The sequence below is a fragment of the Rattus rattus genome, chromosome 15, assembly GCF_011064425.1.
Source record: "Rattus rattus isolate New Zealand chromosome 15, Rrattus_CSIRO_v1, whole genome shotgun sequence".
NCBI lineage: Eukaryota > Metazoa > Chordata > Mammalia > Rodentia > Muridae > Rattus > Rattus rattus.
Genome location: NC_046168.1, coordinates 73611831 through 73631878, shown reverse-complemented (window position 1 = coordinate 73631878; position 20048 = coordinate 73611831). Strand labels below are relative to the sequence as shown.

Below are 20048 nucleotides of genomic sequence, written 5' to 3'. Positions count from 1 at the left end.
CACAAAGGCTGTGGGCTGATCTGTTCTGTCTCTGGATGCATGGAACAGGAGAATGGCGTGGGAATGTCCTGAAGCAATGTGTAAGAACAGCGACAAGTACACGAATCTACAGAGAGGTCTCAATGCTTTCAAAAAAGACTGAGGACCTCCAATACTGTGAGGAACACTCTTTCCAGGAGCAAACCAATTTAGTAATTGCTTTCCTTCTCTAAGAGCCCCTTTAGCATCTGTATTATATGAACAGTGTTCAACAAGTTCTCCTGAATGAAAACACTGCAAAAAAAATTATGTTCTTAAGACTTAAAAAAAAAGCAAGAAAACGGCTTCCACCATAGAATACTTAAAATGTATTTATTTCTGATCACTAATTTTTTTTTTCACTGAAACATGCTCACTAAAATAGCTTTATTTCAAAGGGCCCTTCGGGCAGGTGAATCTAGGCTAAGATGAAGGTCCCATTTAGGTCTCAAACCAAAGAGGGCTAAAGGGGGCGGGGCCTGGACGGTTGGCTGTCTATCAAAGCTTCAGCGTGTACTGCACACAGGACAGGAGGAAGTCAGACTAATGAACTCCTTCCTCCCTGTGTGAGTCTCAGTCTGAGGTCTCCTTACAACTGCTCCATTTTCATCAAAATGATTAAGCCTCGCAGTGTTGGAAGGAGTGGCAGACAGGATGTAAATACTAGGAGTGTGGAGATTGGAGACGGTGGATGGGTTGGTGCTTAGCATGTGATGCATACGAGATGGAGATGTGAGGTTGGGTTCTCACCTGGCCAAGGAGCCACAGCGAGCACAGGAAACACTCAGAACTTCTACGGCTCAGTTTTCTCATTAGAAACATAAATTAAAGGGGTTATATTGGAAGGTTCTTCTTTAAAAAAAGATTTATTTACTTATTTTATTTACATGAATACTCTATAGTTGTCTTTTTCAGCTTTCGAATGCCACGACGCCAAGCCAATCCCAGCCCACTGTTTTCCAATGATGAAAACACCATGGCGCACTTTCTCCATAAGTAAAGGCACAGGCAACTCTTCCTCCGCTGTTCCATGTTCTAAGATAATTCTCTTGAATTTTTTTTTTAAAGGAAAGCTAGAAAGTCAGTTTGGAAACAAACATGGAAACTTGGAAGTACTTCAATGACATTTCAAGCCACAATTAAGAATAATAACAGCTGGGCACAGTGGCTCAAGCCTGTAATCTCAGCCCTTGAATGCCAGAGAGAGAACCTGGGAGTTCAAGGCCAACTTGCTCCACACAGTTAGTTCCATTCCAGGGGACGCACTAGAGACCCCGTCTTTAAATACTACTAATTAAATAACCGTTAAGGAAAAAGAGAATGGAATCACAACGCATGGCATCACACTTTTAAAATAATAGACGTATTTCCTTAGTGCTTCCTGTGTGATGCCTGCTAAGAGGCGAACATTAAACTTTGAAGCTTGTTCTACATAGAAAGAATGCAGAGATGTAAACGTATGAGAAAATTAACCACTGGTTCTCATATTGCTATCATGATTTACAAATCACCTCAGAGTTTGTCTTTGTTTCGTAATGAAACATAAGTAAATTCCATGAAGAAATACTTACTATCAAAGAAAAATTCAGTGATTGAAACTCCTAGTTTTAAATCTGCAATGGTTTTAGTTTCCTTAATTCTTCACATGTGACCCTTTTGGGATGTGAAGATATCAGAAATACTGAATTTAATGTCTCTAAAGGAGGGCACTGCACTGCCCATCCTCTCTGCTGATTTTTGTGCCCACGTTTTACACTCTCAAGAATGTCAGTTGTTTTCCAAAGGTGTTAATAATAAATATGACTTAGCTATACTTGACATAAATATCGTAAGTGTTTTCTTGAAGATATAATAAAACATCAAGGTTTGCCTAATGCAACTCATTAGCATCCAAATATTTCAAGCAGAAGAAACACAGGTGACAATACTCTCCTGAAGGAAATGGCAGAATGATAGTCTAAGACTCAGAGCAGTTAAGGCCGACACTCACTGGGCCATACATACACTCCTATAGCAACTAGGCTGGAAGGCTTTGCTCTCTGGAATTCCCATTCCTTACTGGTCCAATAAAACCTGACTCTACGGATTTTCAATGCGTACCATAAACCTATTCCTTCTCCTCGGCTGCTCTCCAGCTCAGTAATGGCAGTCACGTTCATTAGGTTTAGTGAGTCAGACTTTCCCTGGGGCCCAAGTCATTCCCAGCTAGGGTGGCAGGTGTGTGGTGAGTGGCAGGAGCTGTTTCCAGAGTCTGGGAGACCTTGCTAGTGTCAGGCATCCGCAGCACTGCCCCAGTGGCCCGAGAGTAAGGGGCCTTCCATAAATACTTCACATAGGACTTTCTGTGTTGGAGGTGTTGGAGAGAAGGCAGGTGAACATCATGTAAAAAGCCAAAGCCAAAACCCTATACATTCATGGAATGTATTTAAAAATATTTATAAATCGATCCCTCGAAAGGATACAACGATCGTTTCTCATTTTTGTTTGATTACTAGAGGTTGTGGGATTTGTGAATAGAAGGGGGGAAAAAAAGAGAAAACCAATCTTCACAATAAAATTTCAGACTTCTGTCCTTTTAAAGGACAGAAATAGCATTTAGGGTCTGTCTCAAACCCACAAAACCAATAAATACAGAGCTGGAAATGCCACCATGCCCGCAGCACCCTTGCCTAGGGTAGCTTGCCTTTCTGCTGTTCACAGCGACATAATTATCTTTCCACTAGAGAGCATCAAGGTCAGTCTAAAGTCAAGATGGACTGTGAATGCATGCGCTGTCTGTGACCTGGCTGTCCTCCAGAATGGACAAATGTGTCTGGGCTACATAAACACACAGGGAAAGGCCTATCATACTCCACCTCAGGAGACTGAAATAAGACCCCTCAGGGTCCTTGATCATAACCCAAGGAACTAATGAGCTCTCCACTTGGAACCTGAAGACCTGCGTATATGCACCTTGGAATCTTAAGAAAAGTACTGCTATTGCTGCTAATAATCCCAACCTGTAAGTTCTGACTCACAGACGTTATCAAGGTGTAAGAGTCACATCTTAGAAAACATACTGTCCACTGTAAGATCTGATCTGTGGGAATTCTAAGTTAACTGTTCCCTCACCCCCGCCCCAAAAAAGTCAACCAACTTAGATTTTTCTCTTCAAAACAAAACAAAAAATTCTTTTAACTTTGGGTTAATTTAAAATCTGTGAGAGTACTCCTTTAACAATCTTTGCCATGGGGCTGTTGAGAACAGCCCAGAGATGAGAATGTGATATAAAGTCTTAAGACTGATCTTCTGTTGGCCAAAACCTAAGAGTCCAAGCATGACCATAGTAACACTGTGGTCTTCCCTGGAATTTTAAAGAAGAGGTGATGTTCAGTTATCTAGAGAATTGTTCTAACACAAAGCCCCCCCTCCTGCACCCCTGTTTGTATCAATACACATAAATGGTAAACGCAAACACCTGATCGAGCATTATAAAACCTTCATCGCTCTCTGCCTCCCATGTTCCTGTCAGTGAAGTCTCAGCTGATGCGGCTTCCTTCCCCCCACTGAGCTCTCATTACCACAGTTGTGTGTGACCCACAGCTTCGTACAGGCAACCTAGTGTTCAAACACTGAATGTAAGGTCAGCCCTGAAATGGAGCTGAGTACGCTGCTGCCCTAGACTGTGTGCCCTGCCCAACACTCACGGACAATGCACTGATTTCCTCCTGGGAGCGTCTTCCATCCCGGGCAGCAATAGGAGTGGAATCTAGAACCGCACACGTTGGGCCTGCAGGGGACAAACACGGTGATACACACGTAAAGATGGATGCAGTCACACAAAAATGCCTCCGTAAGCAAAGCCAGAGTGAGTAGATGTCGGGACGACGAACAAATCAAAGCTCTACTTCACATTTTTGGGGTTTGGGAAACAGATGGGTTAGAGGCTGGAATGGGGAAGGGTCCGAACATCTAAACGTGCCCTTTCATGTGCTCTCTTTTGCTTGCCTTTTTAAACCGGGAAAAGAAAGGAGAAACACACAATTTACTACTGTTCTAGCATCCGGATGCTGAGAACAATAGGGGCACTCCGTTCAAAAATCCTTGCCCTTGTTCCCAAACCCATTCCTCCTCGATCAACTTTGTCCCTGGCTCTTAAGTGTCAAGGAAGGCTACTCAGAAGGTGGAGTCCTGGAGCTGGCAATTAGAGAACCAGCCGCTACCCTCCCTCGCACACGTCCTCAAACAAAAGGCTCTAGAGCTGCGCTCCCGACGGTGGGGAGCAGGCAGGCTCCGGGGGGCCCCGGAGCAGGGCAGACCCATGCCGGCTTTCGGGTCTGACAATGAGAAACTTTCCCTGAGCCACAGACGTTGCACATGCTCTGCCATCCGCAACCGAAGGCTGGACTCCCCTTCGCCAGCTAGCAGAAGCCCCCAAGGGAGGGCTTTCCGACGAGGAATTGAGGCTTTCGGGAGAAAAACGGGGGCAGAGGCGCTCCTGGAGCTCAGGGGGTCTTTAAGGTCCTCGTGGAGAGGCCAGTGGCTCTACCCGTTAGCAAGACAGTCAGGGAGGGCGTGGAATAAAGAGCAGGGAAGTCTAGGTCCTCGCACGAGCCAGCCACCCCCGCCACCCACCTACCCTCGGAGTATTTCCTGCTGTCCTCGCCTGCGGACCCGGCTCGCCGCTACCGCGCCCTCGTCCCGATACTCAGGCCCCGCGAAGCCACCTTCGGAGCCCGCTCCTGCGGGCCGGACCTGTTGCGGGGGCGGCTGGGGCCGGAGCGTCTTTGGTGGCGGAGGCTGGGGCTGGCCATCTGTGCCCTGCGCCCAGAGCGCCACGCAACCCAGCCACACGAAGTAGGGCTGGAGACACAACCGCCGCCGTCTCCCCATCGCCGGCGCCAAGAGCGCGCGGAATGAGGCCCGCGAGGAGAGCACTGTCCGAGACCAAATCCGCACGGCCCGGAAAAAAAAATAAAGTCAGGGTCTGACCACCCTTCGTCAGCTCGCAGGACTCCCTTGGCTTGCGGTGTCCTGGTGTAGCGGGACGCAGCGTCAGCTCCTGCCCGGCAGCGCGCGGGGCGCGGGATCTAGCGCAGGGGGCTGCGAGGCGCGGCGGCGGTGCAGACGGCAGTCCCGCGCGGTCCACGTTGCATCCCCCGGGCCACTGCCCCGAGCGACTTCAGGACCGCCAGCGGGTGGGGGCGGGAAATTACAAAAGTAACCCGAGCAGCCGCGGCATAAAGTTACAAAGAAAGCGGACCTCACAAGGGAAAAAAAAAAGGAGGGGGTGGGGGTGTGCAGAGGCTGAGCGGATTCCCGTGCGCTCCGGGCACAGATCCTGGAAAGCTGCAGAAGTCACCAAAGGAAGCAGGCTAGCGAACAAAAGTCACCCCCAAAAGAAGAGGAGGGTCTCCTCGGGGCTCGTTTGGGGCAGCTAGGCGCGGGCGGTGGTTGCACAGCCCGGCGGAGGTGCGCGGGGGCCGGGGCGAGCGGCTGGCGGGAGGGAGGGCAGGAGGCTGGACGCCGGGGAAGATGCCGCGGAGGAGGGCGCGGCGCCGGGGTTTTAGAGGCCCGGCGGGGCGCGGGGCGGGACGGCGGGCGGCGGCTGTCAGAGGGGGCCGGGGCGCAGCGGTCCACACGTGGAGCGCAGCCGGGACCGAGGGGCCGGCGTCGCGGGGTGGGCGGGGACAATGTTAGGGGGCGATTTTAGGCGTGGGGGGGGCGATTGGGGGAGGGGTAGAGGCAGGAAGGGGGGCAGGGCGAAGGGAGCGGAGGAGATTGAGATTGGGGAGTAGAAGAGGTGAGGGGGGAGCGAGTTTGAGTGCCCAGTCTAGGTTGGAAGCGGGGTTTCGGATGAGGGATTTGCGAGCCTGGGTGCCAGAGGAAATGAGAGGGGGATGGGGGAGGTGAGGGTGAGGAGAGAAGTGGGAAAGGGGAGGGCAGGCCTGGCGGAGAGGAGGGGGCCAGGGCCCGCTGGAGGGGCGAGGCGGCCCGGCTTCCCGTCCCGCTCCTTGGCCGCTAGCTCTGTTTTGACTGCCTTACAAAGCAAGCAGACGGCGGGGGAGGGGGCAGTCAGCGGCCAGATTGGGAAAAGACCCCGCAGCGGCCCCCTGCCTCTTCTCCTGAGAGCTCCAGGTCTTAAGGACTGGTGACAAGGGTCCCTGAGGGTGCTACTGAACGTCCCAGTGGGACAGAGGCAGCATGGTAGAAGGGACCCAGTTCTCCAGCAGGCGTCGAGACTCTGATGCGAGGTTGGGGGTGGGGGTTCACAGATGGCCAGGGACAGACCTTCCCACTGGATCGCACCCTCTATTCTCGGAGTTGGATCGCTCTGCTACCCACACCAGGAACACCATCAACCAGCAGAACAAACAGGGGCTGGATGTTTCCAGATTGTACTGCATTTGCAGTGTACAGAAGGAATTCAGATCACGGGGAAGGAGCCTTGGCCACGCGCTGGCGCCACAGTTTCAAGGAGTTCTTAGAGGAGATGTGTTCAGGTGTGACCCCTGGCAGAACTCTGCCTGGGTCCTTAAACAGGATGGTTTGTTGTTGGGGTTGGGGGTCGCTCGTCCACATAGCTGGTAAATGGGATTGGGCGTGGCTTTGGTTTTTGTCTTGAACCCCGTCTGATTAATGATTAAACTTGGCAACTGGTGCAATGAATGGTCTGTAAACTTAGGGTGTCTCTCGGCCAGATTCTGGGGTCTTTGGTGGCCCTGACTTCAGGAGGTCTCTATGAATCCCTTGCCATCTCTTAGTCAGTGGAATTAATGGGCCAGGGGACCACACACCTCTGAAAACCAGGAATGAGCAAGCACAGTTTAGGAAATAGTTCTTGGGAACAGTGTCCGGCTCATTCCAGCCTCGAGAGCTTTACTTTAAAAGAAACGAGTGTGCTTGCTTGTTTTTCCTAGCCCGAATTGTCCAGATGTGCTATTTGACAGCCAAAAATTCTTGGAGAATTGGCACACCTCCCTCTTTTATTTCCCCAGTGTAGTTGTAGTTGGCAGACAAAGACTCTCAGGTAGTAAGTAGCCCTTCTCACAGCATCCTAGGAGCAGAAGAAAAAGTAGGAGCCACCACGGTTTGGGGGGAGGGGACACTGACAGCAAGAGAGGTAATTTTTTTCCCCTGAATTTTGAGTCGAACAAATAATTATTTAAAGAGCTAAATAAGTGATCTCATGAGTTAAAGAAGCATTTTACTGTTACCTATGACTTCGCGTTTAATACTCAAAAGACTTCATATTTCATTTCTGCTCATTGCATTAAGCCCAAATGTTCTAAACTCGCCTATGCCTTTACCCTTCCATTCCATAATGCGTCTTTTAGGAGCCTGCATAAAAAATACTTGGAAAAAAATACAAAATGAGGGATCCATTAAGCTAGGCATTGCAGCACGGCTATAACGGCAAAGGACTAGAAATGTAAGTGTTTCATCAATAAAGAATTGGCCACATACATACTTAGTTCATTCCATGGAATACTATGCAAATATAAGAAAAATTAATTAGGAGCACTGTGTTCCTATTGAGCCGCGTCTACCAAAGAGGATTCAATGGAAAATCAGCAAGGCATGGGACAAAATCGGCCATTTATTGAGTCACAAAGTAGAAGGCAACTGGACAGGAACTAGGGGGAGGGGGCAGGAACGATGAGCCATTGCCTCTGGTTGCAGAGTTCCAGGTTTTGAAAAAGTTTTAAGTACAAGGGATCCCAGTGAACTGTACTCTCAAAATGATTAAAATAGTGATCTCATAAACCACTTTACGATAATTATTTCAAATGTAAGATATGTAATTTTGCATTGCATGTTGCCTTTTGTCTGTGTCTGTGCTGTGCATTGCTCTGTAATAGAAGAACGAGTCAAACAACAAAAAAGCAAGGAAAAGAGAATACAGGAGAAAACCTTGTGGAAGCTTCACCTACTCTTATAGTTTTGAAACCATCTACATACCTATGTAATTAACAATAATTAAAATGTAAAAGAACTAAAAGCCAAGCAAAATAAGTGGCTGGCATCTACAACATAGGCACAGAGTAAGCAGGTAGTCAAGACCATATTTGGAACAGTGAGTCTATAGTGAAATATACTTTAAGAATGAAAAAAAAAAAGCATAAAGAAGACTAAAAGATCATTCAGTGGAACAGTGTGAGAAAGGAAGAAAGGTGGGTAAATTTTGTTTGTGAACCTAAACTCAAGCTCAACAATCGTGTAAAGGCCAGGTGGAGTGGTGCACATCTGTAACCACAGCATTCTTACGGAGAGTTGAGAGGGAGGAACATGAGAATCGACCAGAAAACCTATAGAACATAGCACAGCAATGTTCATCACAACAAGAAGAGAGATTCTGCCCCCACAGATGGGAAGGTGAGAACCACCTCTCTGACCCTACACTTATACTGTGGCAGGAATACGTACACACACACACACACACACACACACACACACACACACACACGCTTAAATTTTGTAAAAAATGCTGTAAGTAATGGGAGCTTAGAACAAAATGTTGAGGGAAATGTGAACAGCAGAGGCCTGGGTCATGTGATGTCGTGGGGCAGGGCTTTTTGGGAACTGGAGTAGAACTCATTCAGGTTTTATCTGACAAAGAATCAGGAAGTTACCGTCCATGTTCCTAAGATCTGAGTCAAACTGATTCCTAAAGTGATGGACTACTTGTTCTATGGAGGAAATTTCAAGACATTAGGCTTTGGCATGGTTACCGCTCACTGCATTTACTCTGCTTTATAGGGAAAGAGACTTAGATGTATAGAATATAAAAATAATCAAGAGCCCCAAAGGATACTCAAAATGGTTAGCCAGTCAGTTTGGAAGTTCTGTCTCTTCAGGTCATTACTTTCAGAAGATAAACAGTGATTCTACCTTCGCTGGGAGGGGTGAGAGTAAGTGCTTATTCCACGAAAGGTAAATAATAAGTGTAGGAACCTCAGAAAGGGGAAAAATTAACACCACTTGGCAAAGTTTGCTGAAATAGTGATCTATAAACTAATGGGCTGCTTAAACTGTGAGGTCTTTTTTATTATGGTTGTTGTAACAAGACCGTACATAGTGGTGTGGGAGGAACATGAGGGATACAGTTAAAGTGTCCCATAACCAAGTGGGATCAGTGTCAACTTCAGTATCAATACTGCAATATCACCCTCTAGAAGTCCGCCACTATGGGGAAGTGAATCAGGGAACATTTTACAGAATAATAACTACAAACTTATGGAAACTGATAAAACCAATCAGTGTGGGTCTATCCGTGTGGTAGAGTAAGAGGGATGACCTCTTTGGATATTTTTGGTTTAAAAATGTCAAAAACATTGAACATGAATGTATTCATATTCGTTTATTTAACTTCTGCTTTGCAGGACTATTAGTGTCATAAAACATAACATGACTGTAGCTAAGACGTGAGGTATACCAGATGACCAGGTTTGTTCAAGTAGGTAACAGGAGTGGGAAGAAAGAGAACTGTTTTGGTTCAACAACTGAAAATAATAGTATCATACCTAGGAATTCTATATGCACATGAGAAGTGCAAAATTATATTTTGTATAGTCAGGAGAATATCTGAAAACTATTATGTATTAATGATTATTTTCTGTTTTGAATGGGGGTTTACTGGCATATTTGATTACTGGCATATTTGATTTAGGTAACATAGTTGTTAATATTATACCAACTAAAAAATTTTTTTGTGATTGGATATGATACTTCAAATGTAAATTAAACCACTAGAGAAAAATAAAATAAAGACTGGGTTTTGAAAATGTGGGTTAGATGTAATTTTCTCTCTAACCATTGCTAAATATATTTAAGCAAAAGGAAGAAGAAGAATCATTATGCCCAGGAAGACTCAAAACATAAGACAGACTGTGTAGTGAGCTTGGTACCTCCAGAATTACATGGAAATGGGTGCCTCATGTATGCCTGGTGCAGGAGAAGTTGGTTTTTTGGAAATGCCAACAACATGGACTAAGGAAAGACTCTAAGAACACCTGCTGTCTCCAGTAAAGGATAACCTAGCAGGGCCAAACCTTTAAATAACAGCTATTTTACAAGTAAAACATCACAGAATCAACTGTGGTCCCCACTCGTATGCCAACAGAGGTCAGATGGAAAACTGACACCCACACTGGGCTGTAACAAAGGGACCTTCCCACCTTAAATAGCATCTGAGGAGACCCAGTTGGGAGTGTGACTGCCAATCCTCCTGTGTAGTCACCCTTTTACCAAGTCAATGGAGAAACTAGACTTGCAACCTGTGGTAGTAGGTTCTCCCTGGAATCAAAATCAACAGTAGTATATATGTAGATAAGTATTTATTAGAGGGATGGCTGACAAAGCATGGACTGAAAAGCCTCTTCTGCAATCTGAAAATCCAGAGAACTCAACAACTTGAATCATCCCAGGAAGCCAGAAGCCATAGAACAAAGGAGGTCAAAAGTAGAGTCTCAGTTGGAGGTCAAAGGCTTGTGAACCTCAAAGGACTATTGCCAGGGCAGAATGAAAAGTTAGAGAGGGAAGGACGGAGGCTGGGGGAGGGGGAGAGAATGTTCAAGCATTTGTATCTTAGTTTTGTTTCATGTTGCTGCAGTAAAGAGCCTGACAAAAGGAATTTAGCAGAGAAAGGATGCATTAGAATCACTATTCCAGGTTACAGACCATCGTTGGAGGGAAGTGAAGGTGGCAGGAACTTTAAGCAGCTGGTCGCATCACAACTACAATCAAGAGCAGAAGGTGATGCCTTCTAGCATGCCTGCTAGCGTTCAACTTACACTCTGTTTCATTTAGTCCAAGGTCCAGCCCCTGAAATGGTGTCATTCACACTCAGGGTAGCCATTCTTACCCCAATCAATCCAATTTAGAAAATTCCCACTAGACCCACCCATAGGTGAACTCAGTCTTGAATAGAGCTTTCCTTCTCGGGTGATTCTAGATTGTGTTTGGTTCTTAGCACTTTTCCAGTTTGTCCCTTGCTTCAGAAGGATGAAGCAGAAGGCTAGGCTCCTCTTTCTTTCCTTGTGCCTTGAGTCTCCAGCTAATGAAATGGTGCTTGGCCATACTGAATCTGTTCCACCATTCCAATGTTTGCCACACTAGTAATCTCTTCAATAAACACTTCACAGGCCCAAGCACAAGTAAGTCATGATTGGCTAGTTTTCTAGGCATGCTTCAATCCATTCACGTTGACGTCATCCAGAAAAACCATCATGCATTCAGTCTCAGTATTGAGGTACCCCTATCTGATTAGATGACATGTGAGACACTTCAGTAGAGGATTCTGACTATGTGGACTATCTAATCATGGTACCATCCTGGTGAGCAGTAGTAAAGTACCCCTATCTTTCCCAGGTAGGAGGATATTGATAAGTTACAAAGAGAATCCTGTGTTCTACTCTTCTTTGGCAATGATAGTGTGCTCCTTTTCTTGAAGAATGTCAACAGAAGCTAAGTATGGAAACTGGACTTCCGTCACTACTGAGCTGTAATGAGTGAGTTCCCTCCCAAGGCTACCCAAGTTTTATATAGACTAAGTATATAAAAATCTCATAATATGAATCCCTCACTTTGCAAAACTCAGGAAACCGTAAATACAAATGGGAAGTGAAAATCCATACAGACCAGCATCAAGATGGCATGGATACAGATGTGCCTCACAGTGTTTTCAAAGCAGACATGAAAAAAAAATGCCTCAGTGAGTATTTGTGAGAATAGATTAAAAAAGAGAGGTACAAAGAAGAAATGAAAAATATACAGCAATAAAAATGTAGCAAAGTGGTATTATTTGTTTGCAATGCTGGAGAACGGAGCTCTTTCCAATTAATATGTTTTTTTTGTTTTGTTTTTTTTTTAGATAGAATCTTGCTGAGTTGTTCAGGCTGTGGAGGAACAGCAGTCAATGACCTTTCAGTTTGAGGAGTGGAATTTCTGAAACTATACATTTAGAGAGTATCAAGAATTTCCCAACGTGTGGTAATAAACATAAACAGATAGATTCAAGAGTCTTAGTAAATCATAAACGCAGTAAAAATAATTAAATCGATACCAGGAGTCATCAAAAAGTAAATAAATCAAACAGAAGAATATCTTGAACTCAGCAGACGTTTGAGTTTACCCAATGGAGAAAAGCTATTGAATAGTAGCAGTAGCAGGCTTTTCTCGAGATGGAAGAAGCTGTCACCTAATTCTTTTTTTTATTGTTATTTATTATTTTTTCCATCTTTATTAACTTGAGTATTTCTTATTTACATTTCGATTGTTATTCCCCTTCCCGGTTTCCGAGCCAACATCACCCTAACCCCTCCCCCTCCCCTTCTCTATGGGTGTTCTCCTCCCCACCCTCCCCCCATTGCCGCCCTCCCCCCAACAGTCTAGTTCACTGGGGTTCAGTCTTGGCAGGACCAAGGGCTTCCCCTTCCACTGGTGCTCTTACTAGGATATTCATTGCTACCTATGAGGTCAGAGTCCAGGGTCAGTCCATGTATAGTCTTTAGGTAGTGGCTTAGCCCCTGGAAGCTCTGGTTGGTTGGCATTGTTGTTCATATGGGGTCTCGAGCCCCTTCAAGCTCTTCCAGTTCTTTCTCTGATTCCTTCAATGGGGGTCCCGTTCTCAGTTCCGTGGTTTGTTGCTGGCATTCGCCTATAAGATGTTTTCAGATTGTCTTAGGGTGCTTCTGTCTTAGTAAATGAACAGAAGCTTCTGAGCCCTCTGGTTGAATTAGGGAAAAGCTGGAGGAAGCTGAGGAGGGCAACCCCATGGGAGGACCAGCAGTCTAAACCTTGACCCTGAGATCTCTCAGATACTGGGTCACCAACCGGGTGGCATACACCAGCTGAGATGAGGCCTCCAACACGTATACAGCAGAGGACTCCCGGGTCAGGGTTCAGTCAGAGAAGATGCATCTAACCCTCAAGAGACTGGAGACCCCAGGAAGTTTAGAGGTCTGGTGGGGTAGGTTGGGTGTGGACATCCTTGTGGAGACTGGGGAAGGGGGCAGAAAGGAGGTATGGGATGTAGAACAGTTGTGGGGGGGTGCATTAGGAGGGGAATAAAACCTGGAGTGTAAAAGTAATAGTAATTTAAAAAAAAAGGAGTTTTACTGCTGTAACAGATACCATGACCAAGGCACCATGACTAAGCATATTCAAACCATCACACTGATGAAGAGAAAAAAGAATTTTCCTCCAGAAAACCTACTGTAAAGTAATGACCAAAAGACATTCTCTGGCAAAAAGGAAAGGAAAAGAGAGTGAGTGTAGACACTGAGAATAAAGAGCAGTAGACCGCTCTGACATGAGCAAAGACGGGAGAGCATGGTTTAATTTATTGTTTCTCTAATGTCATTACATTGTTTATGTGTTTCTCTATTTATGTGTGAGGAGTATTTAGGAGAAATATAGAATAAATGGAGCAGCATCAAGGCGAGTGCAGAATATTAGGACCTTGCTGTGAGGATACTGTGTTAGGACCAGGAGGATACACAGCCACCTCGTGACAATGAAGTCACTCTCTAGGGGCTGGGTAGTGCTTACCCAATCTTCACTTAGATGTTCTAAGTGTCTGAGAAGTAGGGGGTTGGGAAATCTGGGTGACGAGCACATAGGTTCTCTTTGTTGTCTTTTTAGCTTTCTGTAAATTTATGCTCAAAAGAAAATGGCATCAGGGAGATAGTTTAGTGTTTGCCGCCAAGTCTGAAGAGCTGAGCTTGACCCTCGGGACTTATATTGTGAAAGAAGCATGTCAGGTCTGCAGCTCGTCCTCTGGCCTTCGTGGGTGCATCGTGCCATGTAAACGCCCACGCCACTGCCATCCGCACATGATAAATAGGTAAATAATACATAACACACAGAGAGACGAACCCTTTAAAATTAGGGACTCAACCTCACCTATCTTGTCAATGTGAAGTAGGACATTGCTTCCTATTTAAAATAAAATGACAAAATCTTGGTTACTGTTAGAGCTGTGAGTAGCCTTTTATTAGAAATGGGTAGATCCAATGGGTAGAAATCCCAAAAAAGAAAAGACTGGACTGAACACCACCAACAATCAACTTGATCTAGTTGGATTTTATAGAATTGTTTATCTAACTCAATGGCTTTTCTTTAATGGGTAAAATCAATTCTCTGAGTTCAAGATATTCTTATATTTGATTTTGGTTACTTTGTGATGAATCTTGATATCAGCTTAACTGGGTTTACTATGTTTATGATTTATTAGGATTCTTGAATGTGTATGGTTATACTTATTGACACATTTTGGGAAATTTTAACTGATTAACAGTCACATGATACACATTCTTCCCATAACCATGTAAATTACCCACCATGGTAGTCACCCTAGAAATAAAGCACACCTTGCCAAATTCTGAGAGAATAGAAATCAAAGTATACCATGAGAATATCAATTAAAGTTGAAAACAATAAATCGAAAGATAGAGACAAAATGCCAAAGCAATTAGAGATTTAATTCTAGTCTTCCAAATAAGACTCATGTAAAAAATGTCTCAAGAAATTAAAAAAAAAACTGTACTAAATTAAATGAAAATCAAATTTGTTTGTATGTATATCATGAAAACAGTACTTAGAGGGAAATTCTAGAATTTGAGGTATATTTTAAGGGAAAAAAATATTTAACACTGATAATCAAACTTTCATCTTAGGAAACCAGAAGAGTAAGTTAAATCCCAAGTAAATAAGGTTAAAAAAATTAGAGCAAATATGAATGAAATCGATGACAGAAAAATGATAGAGAAAATCAACAATACTGAGATTTGATTATTTAAAAAAGATCAGTAAAGTGGATAAAACCTAGCAAAGCTAGGGAGAAAAAGACATGCATCGTTCTATTAAATGAAGGACCATCACTACTTACCCTAGTGGCATCAAAAGGAAACACACAGTATGAGCAACTGTATTACAAACATGCTAATTTAAATGGAGTGGACTAATGGCTCATGGGTCATGGACAACAGTACTCACATTGGATTAATATCTCAAGTGGTTCATGCTACTGCCTCAGGCCATGTTGAAGCCATGTGGACATACACAGCTCTAGTGTTGTCTGATACTTTGGTGATATCTTCTGGCTTCACTGCCTTGGGGATTCTATCCCGATATAAGTTGCATGTGTAGCCACTTGAAACCATGCAGAGTCCTGTGGTCCGTGCAGCTGCCATGAGTGGGTCTGTGGTCCTGATGTGATTAAGGGACAGGCTGGTGTCTGCTGCATGTGTTACCACTGAAGGCTGGATGACTGTGGTTTGGGCTGCTGCCTGAAGCCATGGTAATATCTGTGGGCAGAGGAGAGTTGGCCCTGAACCTCAAAGCCCCAGAACATGGTGATTCAGGCAGTGCTATGGGCACACGGACAGCTCCCTCCCTCGAGGGAGAGCTGGCCTGCTCCTGGAAAGCCCAGAGCACTGAGGTACAGGCAGTGACTGTGGCATGGGGACAGGAGAGCTGGCCACTAGGAGTGTGGCCATGCTGCAGTGAGTATATGGACAACACAAAGTGGACTTAATTTTCTCCTTTTCCCCTTTCTTCTTTTCTCTGGGGAGTGGATTTGAGGAGGAGTCACTGGGGAGGAAGGCACACATGAGAAGACCAGGAGTTGAGTGGGATCTGGGTGCATGGTGTGAGATTCTCAAATAATCAAAAATAATTTTTTGAAAGTTTATTTACTTTATGTATATGACTACACTGTCACTGTCTACAGACACACCAGAAGAGGGCATCAGATCCCATTACAGATGGTCGTGAGCCACCATGTGGTTGCTGGGAATTGAACTCAGGACCTCTGGAAGAGCAGTCAATGCTCTTACCACTGAGCCATCTCTCCAACTCTCAAAAAATAATTTTTAAGGGAATTATCATACTATGTCTGTTCAAGAAGAAATCTCAGGAGCTGGGGAGATGGTTCAGTGGGTAAAAGCACACTGTGTACAAATATAAGGACCTGAGGTCAAATCTCACGCCCCCCTGTATGCAGACACAGCCATGTAGTCCCCAAACTGTGAAGACAGGAGGATACTAAGGGATTTCTAGTTGTCATCCTAGCTCCAGGCTGAGAAATACCCTGTATCAAGTGAGTGAAGTGGGAAGAAATAGAGAAGACACTGTGTCTCCCTCTGGCCTCTGCATATGCATGAAGATGTGCACTTCTATACACTAGTGCATACACTACATATTCCCACAGCTCCTGTTGTTTTTAATGAAGCAAACTCATTGTCATAACAGACCAATAACCACACAGACTAAAGAGCATTTAAATCTTACCAGCTAGAGATAGACGTTTCCTCAGCTTAATAAAAGACATCTCCAAAACCCTGTGGCTAACACATTTAATGATCAGAACTGAATTCTTTCCCATAGGAACTTTCAGATTAGGACTGCCTCAAGATTGGGAACTAGGCAAAGATGGCTTCTCTCACTGTTTCTAGTCCAAGGCATAGTACAATAGGACAAAAATATGGACTCAAAATATAAAGATTAGGAGCATCTTTAAAACCGCAGTTGTTTGCAGGTGATAGGGTTGTGTATGCAGGGAATACTAAAAAGAAATAGAGCTAATAACCATCTTCTAATGTCAGTTGCCTTCTTTCTGAAGAAAACCTGCTGAGATGGAACTGTACTGAATTTGCCAAACATTAACAGAAGGGAAACCTAAGACCAGATGAGAAAAAAGATCTAAAGGGATGGATGTTGTCTACCCAGTGATGAGACCTAGCAGTTACCTATAGCATCACTCCAATTGTGAAGAAAAGGTCTTGGCTCCTTATTCTGTGGCTATGACTATGTGATATATTGACTCTTGAGTTTCTATGTGAAAGCAGCCATGATGAATGGCATAGGCACAGGACTGTCTCTGAACGCCATCAAGAATCTCTGAAGGGCCACAGTCATCCCAGCAACATGGCACAGGATGCAGTGTACGAGTAACCACAGGACGCTTACTCTGTGCTTATCTCTGAAGTGATGGTTAATGAACTGATGTTGTAAAAAATGAACTTTTTTCATGATCGAAAGTTATTTCCGGCTTTACTCCTGTTTGTATTCTCCTATTGTTAACCGCAAACTTTCCACATATAGGTCTTAAAATTCTACTAGTTCTCTGCCATGCAGAGGAGTTATTTTCTGCTGAGTCATTTTGTCCTGGAAAGCACATTTTAATTTCCTCATTTTCCTTAAACTTTTGTGTCCAGGTGCTTACATTTCTTTTTAACTGCTCAAGGGGTGTACAGTATGATTTCTTCCTAAACCAAACCTTAGGTGATGGATACTCGTTTTTAGTGTGTGGAATATTCATTATCTTTTATGAATATTCATTAACTTTTCATTTCACTTTGAATTCGAAGTCGTTAAGGAAAAGGTGTACAGTTTTACTATGATTACATATTTTTGTATGTGTGATTACTGATTTCTAGTCATCTTGTGACATATTCAGGGATTATGGCCTGTCCTCTGCATATTCACGTAACTCTGTGATCATTATCTGTCTCATTACATGGTGTTGGTCTTTTTAAATGGTCCATACAAGTTTAAAAAGAAAGCATAGTGCGTACTCTTAATACACCATTCAGGACTTCTGTTGGCTAGCACATAAATAACAATTATATAATTCAAACTTGGAGTTGTTCTTTTCCATCTCCAGCCAATCTGTTCTGACTTTATCGATGCAAGTTAAAATGTCCTGCTAAGACAGCACAGGGCTCCTAACTTACTTTCCCACAGTCTTGGGTTATTTTACTATAATTTCCCAGTTTTCTTTTTTACAATAGACGTTTCTCTTTTTAGCCAGGCTGACCTGGCACTCACTATGTAACCTAGGCTATAACAATTTTCCTAATCTATTTCCTAAGAGCTGAGGTGACAGGCGTAAACCATGCTTGGCCTAACCCATACAGTTTGCATGATTATATCTTCATAGTAAATCGTATGCCTTATATTCATACAGGGGACTGCTATCCTGTTCAAACATTGCTTGAAATTAAGTCCTTTTGAATGGTGCTTTTCTCCTATCCCTCTTTTGTATTCAAATCCTCCTTCTCCTCCCCCCTTCCCCTCCTTTTCCTCCCTTGCCTCCTCCTCCTCCTCTACTAAACCTGATCATTTTGTGTGAATACATTCGCCATATCATTGGTTTAACTATTATCTGTTTCCATTTTTTATATTTTGGCTGTAAACACTTCATTTTTGCTCATGTGGTGGGGGAGGGAGGGAGGGAGGGGGAGGGAGGAAGGGAGACAGAAACTTCCTTTCAGCATAACGGCTATGATTAGCCTCACTGGAGCAGCTGTGCCTCCTCAAGCCCGAGGCTGTTGACATTCCCTCAGTGAGGAAGGCCTGTGAAGGGCCATTAGACTTCCACCTGAGATTCCCCTCTCTTTATTCTGCACCTCCTTGCCAGCTGTATGGGTTTCTGCCTTGGCTGTATGTGGTCTACTGATCCCAAGAGATGCTTTCAATATCAAGCTGAGTCTGGGCTCCACTGTCTATGAGGCCACAGGAAAGCCGTTATCCATGCTGAGTTGAGACTTTGCGGTGATGTAGCTGTTTTGATGTTACTGTGCTAACCCAGGCACTAGTAAGAAAGCCCGAGAACCTCCTTGGCTCTCGGCCTTGGCGTGGCCTTGGTGCTTTGCAGATGGGTGAAACTTTCGAGCGTTGGTTTCACTCTGAAGCGTAAGCTTCTCACGATTTGCAATGTCTTGTTTTCAGACATGGCTATGGAAACGTTGATCAGTATTTATAGTTTTCCAGCTATAACTTCTCATTAGAGCAGCTTTAGACAATACTGATGCCCCCATGAAGAGTCTAATAGTGCCTTTCAATTATGTCACATACTAACAGTTTAATGTCATTTACTAAGTTATTCACTTTTAAATGGCCGTTGACTTATCATTGATAAGAGTAAGAGAATGATTATAAAAGGAATTCCCTCAAGTTTTGGCTTGTTTCATTTTATTTTCATAACTTACAATTGGCCTTTCTAATGATGAATCTTACCTCAGCACCTTTCTTGTTGTATATTATCATCATTCATTATTACCTCTCATCATCACCATCATCACCATCATCACCATCACTGTAATTCCAGAGAACACATATGGCTTGTGAATCAAGCCTTGCCTCTGATACTGAGCTGTATCCCAGCCCTTTTGTTACATATTCAAACTACTTTGAGTTTCAATGCACTGTATAGAGGAGTGGCTTTGTGCTTTCCCTTAGCTGTTTCAACATGGGTAGCACAGTCTCTTGTGACTTTGACTGGGGCTGTAGATCAGGATATGGCTGACCTGCCTTGCCTCTTCCGTCCTTTAACAACATTCAACCTGAGTTTTCTTCCGTGGAAGCATTAGTGTTGATGTTTTACAAATGTATCTAAGAACTATGTCTTACTTATAGCTTCTATTGCTGCCATAAATCACCAGGACAAGAAAACAAGTTGGGGAGGAAAGGGTTTATTCAGCTTACACTTCCACATTGCTGTTCATCACCAAAGGAAGTCAGGACAGGAACTCACACAGGGCAGGGACTCGGAGGCAGGAACTGACGCACAGCTATGGAAAGATGCTTTTTACTGGATTGCTTCCCATGGCTTTCTCAGCTTGCTTTCTTATAGAACCCAGGACCACCAGCCCAAGGCTGAACCTTTCCCCATCAATAACTAATTAAGAAAATACCTTAAAGCTGGATCCTGTGGAGGATCCCACTTTCCCAATTGAGCCCCTCCTTTTAGATGACTCTAGTTGATAGGTCGTTGACATAAGACTGGCCAGCACACCCTGTCTTGGTACATGTTGTCATTTATGTTTTTATTTCTAGACATCTATAGATTCAGTTGTTTTCTTTAAAAAAATGAATTTTTATGGTTCTTTAAGTATCTTTGGACCCTGTGTGCAGAGCTGTAGGATGACGTCATTATGCAAGTGAAGGCAGATACAGGATAGAACAAGGCCTATCACTGGACAAGAAGGAAGGATGGGTGGGAGAAAAGTTTTAGAGAGGAGAGGAGAAGGGAGGAGACTGGAACG

General features: G+C 44.2%; 1 protein-coding gene across 1 annotated transcript in view; it reads right to left on the bottom strand.

Annotated features, from left to right (window-relative positions):
* Nucleotides 1–4890, bottom strand: part of Fbn2 (fibrillin 2) — a 207062-nt gene extending 202172 nt beyond the window's left edge. The window contains 2 exon segments of the mRNA XM_032885839.1: nucleotides 3705–3787; nucleotides 4637–4890. Coding sequence (XP_032741730.1) covers nucleotides 3705–3787; nucleotides 4637–4890 — 337 coding nt within the window.
* Between the last annotated feature and the right edge of the window lie 15158 nt (nucleotides 4891–20048).